This window comes from Amia ocellicauda, chromosome 1 (genome assembly GCF_036373705.1).
Source record: "Amia ocellicauda isolate fAmiCal2 chromosome 1, fAmiCal2.hap1, whole genome shotgun sequence".
Taxonomy (NCBI): domain Eukaryota; kingdom Metazoa; phylum Chordata; class Actinopteri; order Amiiformes; family Amiidae; genus Amia; species Amia ocellicauda.
The window spans coordinates 5,667,995-5,678,496 of NC_089850.1; the positions used below are offsets into that span (position 1 = coordinate 5,667,995).

The 10,502-nt window shown below is 38.6% G+C and overlaps 1 protein-coding gene across 1 annotated transcript; it reads left to right on the top strand.

Annotated features, from left to right (window-relative positions):
- The first annotated feature begins 2,129 nt into the window (after positions 1-2,129).
- On the top strand, positions 2,130-7,485 carry LOC136752975 (mannose-binding protein C). The gene is made up of 6 exons (XM_066708766.1): positions 2,130-2,214; positions 2,990-3,033; positions 3,690-3,936; positions 6,130-6,219; positions 6,543-6,638; positions 6,812-7,485. The coding sequence occupies exons 3-6, from the start codon at positions 3,714-3,716 to the stop codon at positions 7,183-7,185; spliced, it is 783 nt and encodes a 260-aa protein (XP_066564863.1). The 5' UTR covers positions 2,130-2,214; positions 2,990-3,033; positions 3,690-3,713; the 3' UTR covers positions 7,186-7,485.
- The last annotated feature ends 3,017 nt before the right edge of the window (positions 7,486-10,502 follow it).

A 10,502-nucleotide genomic window follows, 5' to 3' on the forward strand; every position in this document is an offset into this window, starting at 1 on the left:
AAAATCAGCAGGGTATCAAATAATTTTTTCCCTCACTGTATGGAATTTAAAATGTTTTCAGCTCCTTATGGTATGAATGCAGAATTGTATCTGAATGTTATGTTTTATACTAGATGTCTTGATGCCTAAACTCATTGTCATTTATAATTGAACATTTTAGATATTCACATATTTCCTTTTTCAATTCACCCTGATGTCCCAAATGACCACTGTTAGTTCAATACAATTTAGTATGCTCCTTCCCAACGCTTCCCAATGTTGTGGCTGCATTTTCTTTGCCAATATGTCATGACAATGGACTTATTATAGTATTTTGAAGTAATGGTTTTTAAATGGCTTGATATATTATAACTATACTTAAATTTACTATTACTATTACTTACTTACTATTACATTTATATTTGATTTAATTCCATTTACATTTGATTCATATCCAATATACTAAGGTTTACTGAAGATTTGTATCTGCATTTTGTAATGTTTGTGAATGATTTGTGAACATTGCCCACATGAAGAGGATACATAAATATGGGTGTATATATATATCCCTAAATGAGAAAGGTAGGCTTGTGGTAAACAAGGAGTCTTTGACGAGACACAGCTTTGGTGCTTTGTGTTTGACGATACAGGGCTGTGCTCACCAAAGCGCAATAGATAACACTGCCATGCTGGTTGTGACATGGCCAAACCGCCTCACTGAGGAATGGGCACACAGCAGGAACCAGCCGACTCCCCAGAGACTCCATCACTCAACTCCAATTGAAGTTTCAACAACAAGAGTTTGTGAAACACAGACCTTCAAAATACACTTAATAATTCATAAACCAGGGAAACAAAACAAACATGCAAACTACAAACTGCTAACAGAAGCTATAGCAAGCTTCTTCCTTAGTTTGATAACAAACAAGGAAAGGTGACCTAAAACTAAATTAAAGCTCAAAACCGAAATTCGAAAATGTTCAAGGTGGGTGTTGGACTCCGCCAAGGGTGCATCTTGTCCCTACTCCTGTTTGTAATTTTCATGGACAGGATATAAAGGCGCAGTTATTTAGCCATTGATGGATATACATATTTGGTTTGTATATTATGCCTAAAAATGTATTATTATAAATTCCAGTTGCATTTTTACAACTGTTTTCTTTAGATATACTATTTTTGAATGGAAATTAAATAGTTACATGAAAATATCTTTTAAGAAAGCATATAAGAGAGTGTAATGAATGTAATTAACAAACAAAGTCCATAATATTGGGAGCAAAAATGTGCAGGTTGCTGTTTGTACTGTGCTAATTTGCAGTGCATGCTCAATAGTCAGAATACTCATTGTTACATGGTCCCCCTTTAGCAGTCTCATAAAGTCTGATTGTTTATTCAATAAGCTAATAATTAAACAATTCTTGCAAACTTTCTGTCAATGGCATTACACAGTATATTGTATGTAAGACACCATCTAACATTAGTTTTTGTTTTCCATAAAGTATCAGTGTGCTCCACTATCAATGCTTACTTTGTGCTCTGTTTAATTATCTGTAATTAACAAATTTACTTATACAAGAATGAGTGGAGTAGGTCAATTTAATACACACATTTGAATCTATGAAGTAATAATAACACAAACAATATTCATATAAATAAACCAAACACAACATTGATAGATACTTTACCATTCAACCTGTCTTATGTCATTCTAGGAACAGGACATACTGGGATTCCAAAGATTTGAAAAATGAATTTTTGTTTGTTTGTTTTTGTGTGTTGTTGACTTTTTGGGTGAAACGATAATATAAAATGCATTGCCATCATCTTTTTAAAACACAGATTGTAACATATTTAGAAGTGATGACATTTTGACAGACTGCATACATATGCTCTTTATATGCAAATTCACAACTGCAAACCTGCAGCTGCCACCTGGACTCCATTCCTCACAGTCTGTTATAAGATGATCAGATTGCTATTTTTGTTAAAAGGAATTATACAGGTATGTTTAAAATCAAAGTTAAATAACAAAATTATGCCCCTGTTTTTCCTTTACTCAAAAATCAGACATTAAATATACCCACATCTCAAACAGATAAGAATCAGATAAAAATGGGATAAAAAGACCAATGAGAATGTGCCTCTTCGCCGAACCTCACACTGCTTTAGTGCAGGAAGGAATAAAGAGAAAACTAAATCTTAAGAAATTGTCAAAAGATCAACTCAAACAGAGAGGTAAGTTATTTCTACATTTTAAGCTATGGCAGAGAAAAGGATAATAAACTGATAATACATACATGTTATATGCTTACCAATAAAAGCTGCAGTGTTTTACAGAGTAGTTTTTTTCTACATATAATTGTATTATAAAAAATACTGCAAATTATAATTTTGCATTATTGCAGGGAACTGAAGTATACTGTACTTGGAAATTAAATCAGAATTTATGTTTTCTCATGAATCATGCATTCTACCAGTTTATGACATATTATTTAAACTTTGTAAAGTATTTGCATTCATTAGTAAACAACATAAAAACCTGTTTATTAGGTTTTTATATTTACTGTAAAATAAATGTTTTGCATGCATGATTTGCATGTTTCTTGTAAGTAAAGCAATATAAAATGTTTCTCCCTCTCCCAGGATCTTCTAATGTGTGTGTATATATATATATATATATATATATATATATATATATATATATATATGAAATGATTCAGTATTTTATGATTCAGTAACTTCCTGCACAATTGATTTGATCTGCTCATTGCAAAAACACATTAGACTTTCCAATGGGTATTCAAAATATTGTCAAATGTTTGTTATAAACCATTGTTCTTGAAATGTATTCAATGTATCTATTAATGTATTTGTAAAATAAATAAATACTTTTATTGATCATGCATGCCTTATAAAATAATTCTAAGGCACCAAACGTCATCATACAAACAAACAAAAAACAGCAATAAAAACACTCTCATTGACATCAACTTGTGTTATGTTCCTAAAGGAAACAATTCAGGAAAGAACATTGAAGAAATATTCCCTCAGAATGTAAGTATTTTAATTTCAGTGTTTTCAAATGTAACTACACTACCAAAAGTCAAACGTTTTAGAACACCCCCATTTTTCTAGTTTTTATTTAACTTTAAGCAGTTCAAGTCCAGTGAATAACCTGAAATGGTACAAAGGTAAGTGGTAAACTGCCAGAGGTTAAAAAAAAAAAGTTTAGATTACCAAAAACTGTAAACCAAAATAATGTACATTTAAGACATATATCTCATAGCATTATTTAGCAGTGTTACGCACAGCTCAATTTTTCACATCAGAGAATGCTTCACATTGTTATAAAGCTGAGAGTCTCAGCTTTCATGTGATACCAAACACCTGGAAAACAATACAACAGTGAAGAGTGCACATGGGATTAAAGAGAAGCACACGGATTTGGTGTTTTTTTAAGGGTACCAGAGGTGTTTGTCAGCTTAAGGGGATACATTTTGTTAAAGAAAACGATTCCATGATTTCTTTTTTATCTCCAATTGTTTATTTGTTCTATGCTTTAATTTCAGAGTACACTGAGACATTAAATGGCGTAGATTTCAATAAAAACTGGAAAAATGTAGGTGTACTAAAACTTTTGACTGGTAGTGTATATATATTGCTTACGTTATCATTTTGTTTAACAAAATTTAACGTATTCATGGTTTCAGAGTGCTTTATTGGCCAGTCCCAGGATGCTTGTGTCCAGGCAGTGTGCAGCACTGCTCATTGCAGTGGCTCTGCTGACGGTGGAGCTCGGTGTGGGTCTGAGTGCAGATCTCCAGACAAACACCTGCTCTGGATACCCAGGAATCCCAGGGACTCCCGGCAACAACGGAGCACCAGGGAGGGATGGGAGAGATGGGAAAGATGGCAGAGATGGAGGCCCTGGACAGAAAGGAGAAAAGGGAGAGAACGGTTTGTTCATATATTTAACATTATGCCCCAGATGTGAGATTTGAAAAGGATTAATTAAAAACATTACAAATAACTTAAATAGTATATTGGGATGTAATTGAGTGAAATCTGAAATATGTGCATTTGGACATATGCTTCCAATCTGTTTGATTCAACAATGCCCATTCTTAAGTCAATTAAACATTTCTCAATGTACCAGGAGTAATGCAGGTACCTGAATAAAACAAAATTTGAATCACAAAAATTGATCCTTAAATTATTTACCATCATAATCTATGTATTTTTTTCTATGTATTTCCAATTAATATAATTAATCTAATTCCAAACAATATACACCGATCAGCCATATATATTGTGTAGGTCCCAAAACAGCTCTGACCCGTCGAGGCATGGACTCCACTAGACCTCTGAAGGTGTGCTGTGGTATCTGGCACCAAGACGTTAGCAGCAGATCCTTTAAGTCCGGTAAGTTGCGAGGTGGGGCCTACATGGATCGGACGTGTTTGTCCAGCACATCCCACAGATGCTCGATTGGATTGAGATCTGGGGAATTTGGAGGCCAAGTCAACACCTTGAACTGGTGATTCATCAGACCAGGCCACCTTCTTCCATTGCTCCGTGGTCCAGTTCTGATGCTCACATGCCCATTGTAGGTGCTTTTGGCAGTGGACAGGGGTCAGCATGGGCACCCTGATTGGTCTGCGGCTACGCAGCCCCATACGCAACAAACTGCGATGCACTGTGTGTTCTGACACCTTTCTATCAGAACCAGCATTCACTTTTTCAGCAATTTGAGCTACAGTAGCTCGTCTGTTGGATTGGACCACACGGGCCAGCCTTCGTTCCCCACGTGCATCAGTGAGCCTTGGCCGCCCGTGACCCTGACGCTGGTTCACCGCTTTTCCTTCCTTGGACCACTTTTGATAGGTACTGACCACTGCAGATCAGGAAAACCCCACCAGAGCTGCAGTATTGGAGATGCTCCGACCCAGTCATCTGGCCATCACAATTTGGCCCTTGTCAAAGTCGCTCAGATCCTTACGCTTGCCCATTTTTCCTGCTTCTAACACATCAACTTTGAGGACAAAATGCTCACTTGCTGCCTAATATATCCCACCCACTGACAGGTGCCGAGATTATCAGTGTTATTCACTTCACCTGTCAATGGTCATAATGTTATGTCCGATCGGTGTATACATACATATTTTTTATATATACATTGTGACAGTGTGGGGGAGGGGGGTAGGTCCAGCATTGCTGGGGCTCTCAGGTGTGGTTTAAGTAAGACGGAGACGAGGATGTGGGGAAATACGTGCTAGTTTATTATTATTCATTTATTATGTCATTATTATGACATTTAATTTAATTCAAATTTGGAATACATAGGTACTTGTCCCTGAAGTATCTTTTTTCTTATTGATCCTATTACTTTTGTTTTACTTACTTTTCACTAAATCATTGTACATTCATGCTTTTCCCATGTCAGACCTTTTGGTTGATGTCTCAGACTATTAGTTAATAAAAACATATTAAAGGAATGAAAATAATGACAATTAGATTTACTACTACTACTACTACTACTACTACTACTAGTAATACAAAAATGAGAAGAATGTAGTGCTTGGTGTTTATTGTAGGGCTGTACTTTTTATTGGTCTGTAAAGCTACAGAACTTGGTTTCCAAATTGTTCAATGCAAAGAACAGTAATGATTGTAGTTGACTGAACTGGGTAGAAATGGGCATCATTTACATCTTGCACTGCCTCTCCCTTGATTTATATAGAGTGGCAGTCCAATGTTTACAGTCTTTCAGCGAAATCACTGCTTTACAAGCTCTGAAAACATATCAATGAAAAATAAGTAAAGTTTAATGAACACTATTTTGGCTTAGCACTATGTTATTTATGTATTTATTTATCCAGGGAGTCGACAGTTAACAAAGGAAACATTTTAAAGCATTACACAAGTGCATTAAAACAATCTATACAAAATACAATTAGCAAGCTTCCTAGAACAATAAGCTAACCAGTCCTAGGCATGCACTCAGTATTTGAGGTCTGAGGTCAAGACTCTGAGCAGTCAATGCGATATTTTCAAGCTCATCATAGAGCCTTTTATGTAGTTTGAAAAACATGATCAATCGGTCTTTTACTTGTTGCTATATATCTGGTCTAATATAATTCTTCAAAGCAGGTGAGAGAGGAATCCAGGGTCCTCCTGGGAAAAGTGGTCCCATTGGTCTATTAGGATTGAAGGGGGAAAAAGGTGAAGCCGGGCCTTCAGGTACAGTGTGCTAATGGCATTTACAACTTGCAGAATCTTTTTACCTGAAAAACAATGCATACATGCATCCCTATGTTGTTTAAAGTTAAGGGGCCTTTCATTTAGTGCTACTCCTAATCTGTAAACACCCCTGCTGAGGCAGCACACACTGGTAGAGCAAGATTTTGCAGAATAATGGATGTGCAACCAACATTTTTCCATTTAAAAACATTTTAAACCTTTTTTCAGTTGATTTTTATTTTTTCACATTTAGTTTTATTATGTAAATTTGAGGAAACTGTTCAGGACTGACCTTGTGAAAAAATAAACATTTGTGATTACAGCTTCTTCTTCAGGTCCACCATTGGAGCAAAACAAAATTGCTGAATTACAGTCAGAGGTTAAGACACTTAAAGACAGTCTGTCCAGAATTGAAAAAGGTAAGATTTTCATTTTAAAAAGATAATTTATGTATTCCGTGTATATATATATATGAGAGACAGAGAGAGAGAGAGAGATAGAGAGAGTACTAAAATATCCATAATAGCTTGGAAACTCAAGACATCTACACATACAGATTGTATGGTAATTGATTTTATGTTCTTTCTTGAAGCTGCACAATTTCGGTACTGGAAAATAGTTGGCAATAAGTACTTGGTGACCAATAAAGAACGTGGAACTTTTGAACACAGTTTAAAGGTCTGTGGTGATGCTGATGGAAAAACTTTCACACCGAAGAGCAATGTGGAAAATCTGGCTATTTCAAAGCTTCTTACCGAGTCTGAAACTGCTTATATTGGAGCAAATGACAGGAAAACTGAAGGAACCTTTGTGGATTTAGAGGAGCAGCCCCTTGCATTCTCCAACTGGGCAGATGGTGAACCCAACAATAGTGGAAACAATGAGGACTGTGCTGTCATACTGCGTAATGGAAAGTGGAATGATGTAACATGTGACACAGATCACATCACAATATGTGAGATTTAAAAAAGAAAAAAAGAAAAGAAAAAAAAAAAAAAATATATATATATATATATATATATATATATATATATATATATATATATATATATATACACACACACTGTTAATTTTCTATACTCAATAATTAATCAGTTTGTATCACATGATGTATTTCTGTGCTGGCCTGCATGATGCCTGATATCTTGTCATTATCTAAAAAGACATGTTTTGTTTTGGTAGTTCCGTTAACAATGATGTAATTGCAAAATGTAATTGCAATGCAAATGCGAAAAACCCACATTATATGAACTACTGTTACAATAATCATTGATGGAAATGACTGTTGCTTGTGCATTACCCTCTTCGGCTGACATTAAAAAATGGGAATTTTCTCCTAAAAGGACTGGCCCAATTTCAAAAGCCCATAAATCGCTGAAATATTCTATATATATGAACATAGCTTGGAGTAACACAATACGTATAACACAAGATAATAATAATGATAATAATAATAATAATAATAATAATAATAATAATAATAATAATAATATTATTTGTTTATTTATTTATTTATTAGTAGACGGCCTTACAAAATATAATAGTAAAAAGTTGTTTTTTCTGCACGTTGTTTCAATATATTTCAATATGTGTTGACGGGAGAAACAGAACCTACTGTGCGAGGGAGTTTGTGAGAGCTGTCCAAACACTTACCCAAGTGGGCAAACAAAACTGTAGATTAAATAATACAAATAACCACAATATACTACTTACAATTCCACCACAGGATCACCAGTCCAGTCCTTACAAAAATAAGACTACGCTGCCGCGTTGCATCACCATTTTTACACACTCCTCTTGTGCTGAGATGCTATTGGCTAACCGCCGAATCTGTATATCATTTGAAAGCTGATTTTATTGGCTACGTGGCTGTGTCAATCTCACAGACATCACAGCCAGTGTGTTCTTGTCACTCCAGCTATGGACAAACTATAGATAGTACTGTACTAAGGGGAAATAAATGTGCCAAATCACAATGCATTAAATACTTTTGTAACTGAACTACTCATAACTTGATTCATAACCACAAATCGTTTTGTTTTACATATGAAACATTTACATATTTTTTGTGACATTGACATAATGTAATTTATTAATAATGCTCTGGTGTCACTGGCAGTGGTGGCCGGTGAGTTTATGAACTGGCAGAGATATTTACTGTCTGCTGTCATTTTGTTTTTCTGATACTTGAATTAATATGGGTTTGGCGAAGCCAAATAAATAAATAAATCACGACCCTGTCTTCAAATATGATGGTCGAAATGAAATGCTTGTTTCGATCGATCTTCAATTTCGATTAAAACGTGTTCAACCTACTGACTAATACTGGTGGCTAGATAGTCAGTTAACTTACCTCACTGCTGCTGGTCTGGATGACTGACTTCAAATCTTTAATTGACTGACCAGCCGGCGGTCTTCTTTTCAGACCACAGGCTCCTGACAAGCACACGGGAGTCAGGGCCTGGGGTCTGGAAGATCAACACCTCTCTGCTCGTGTGTCGTTAAGACCATTGGCAGACGCCTTGAGGAGTGGAGGACCCTGAAGGACCTTTTTGATGTTGGGAGATGGCGAAGGAAAGAACCTAGGGCTACGTCATTCAGCTAGGGAAATGGAAAGCTCCCGAGAGGCGGCGAGATATTCCCACCTGAACGCCCGCCTCCAGCGCCTGAGTCTGTTACAGCTCAGAGACTTCGACCTGGCTGAGAGGTGGCCCGGGTAAAACTGAGCCTCTCCACCCTCTATAGGGAGGAACAGGAAAAGATCAAGGTCCTTTCCAGGGTCCGCATCATAGAGGACGATGAGAAATGCAGCCACTTCTTCTTCAAGAAAACAAAGGAGAGGCGGCCTGCAATGTCCTCCATGACTCCTCGGGGCAGGAGGTAGAGGGCAGAGAGGCTGTCAGTGATGCGGGACGACATGGCTGTGGTCTGCACGGACGCACCCTCCGTGGCCAGGGTGGAGGAACTGCTGGACGGCTTCTGCAGGGCGACGGGGGCTGCTGTGAATAAGGCCAAGAGCGAGGTCTACCTCTCCCAGGCATGGCCTGTCAGCCGGGGCCCACCGACCATGTTCCCTGGGAAGCCGTTCATCAAGGTCTTGGGGATCGCGATCGACGTGGGCTGGGAGGAAGCTTTATCTAAAGTACAAAGGAAGATCCACAGCTGGAGCACAAGGACCTTGACGATGACTGGTAAGGTGTTGGTCGTAAAGGCCATCCTCTACCCGATACTTCTCTACGTCGGCATGATATTTCCCCCAGACAGGCATACCGCAAAATTGATAAATAGAATTATATTTTGCTTTGTCTGGGGGAGTAAAATGGAGAGGCTGAAAAGAGTGCAGATGGTGAAGGGAGCCCTGGATGGAGGTAGGGGGGTCCCGGACGTTGTGCAGCTTATTAAGGCGCAGGGGCTGGTGTATGTGGTTAAGAACATCCAGGCTGCTGGCAAGAAAGTGAGTTTCATGAACCACTCTGCCTCTGCACCATGGACAACACTAGGCCGCACTCGTGGGATCCCCCGCTGTTCTACAGGGCGCTCCGAGCCTTTGCACTCGAAGTAGGCCTCCACAAAGCTGTGCTGGTCTCCTGGGATTACAAGACCATCTGTAACCAGATGAGATCTACCCAGGAGACCAGCAGAATAGTTCCCTCCAAAAACCTGTCGGAATATCTGGGATAACGCTTTGCACATTTGCCTCACAAACATGAAGAAAGATGTCCCCTGGATGGCCGTGAGTCGGTGTCTCCCCACCCAAGTGTTCATTTACAGAAGGGGCCTGGCCCTGTTTGACACCTGCCCCTACAAGGGCTGCCTGGGAGAGGCTCACATTTTTAGGGACTGCCCCTCCACTTGCAGGGTCTGGCTCCTGTTTTTCCCGTTCCTCCGCAGGTTTACCATTCCTGCGCGGGCGACTGCCCAGCAGATCCTGTATGGACCAGCCAAAGGTTTAACATCTACATCGCTGAGGTGCTTGTGGTGTGTCGTCTGCGCAGTGAAGCAGGCCATGTGGGAGGGATGGAACACCTGTCTCTTCAACAAGCAGGAGCTGGACCCAATAGTCATCGCGCGGAGGGGCATGGTCCTGGTTCAAGACTATGTCAATCTTGAGATCCATCAGGGGGGCAAGGAGGAAGCCTTTAAGAACTGGCACATTCAAGATCTGGGGGAGCTCAGGATCCTGTGATGGGACACCACCTCCGGGGACAGATACTCCCCCTGCTGGATCCCGAGTCCAAGATCTTTTACTCTTTACTGATGATGATTGTTTAAAAAATATATAT

Excerpts from the sequence above, each read along its gene's own strand:
- LOC136752975 (XM_066708766.1), top strand. The coding sequence starts at position 3,714 with ATGCTTGTGTCCAGGCAGTGTGCAGCACTGCTCATTGCAGTGGCTCTG. Across the intron at positions 3,937-6,129 it reads AGGAGAAAAGGGAGAGAACG|GTGAGAGAGGAATCCAGGGT; the intron begins GTTTGTTCATAT and ends TCTTCAAAGCAG. Across the intron at positions 6,220-6,542 it reads AGGTGAAGCCGGGCCTTCAG|CTTCTTCTTCAGGTCCACCA; the intron begins GTACAGTGTGCT and ends TTGTGATTACAG.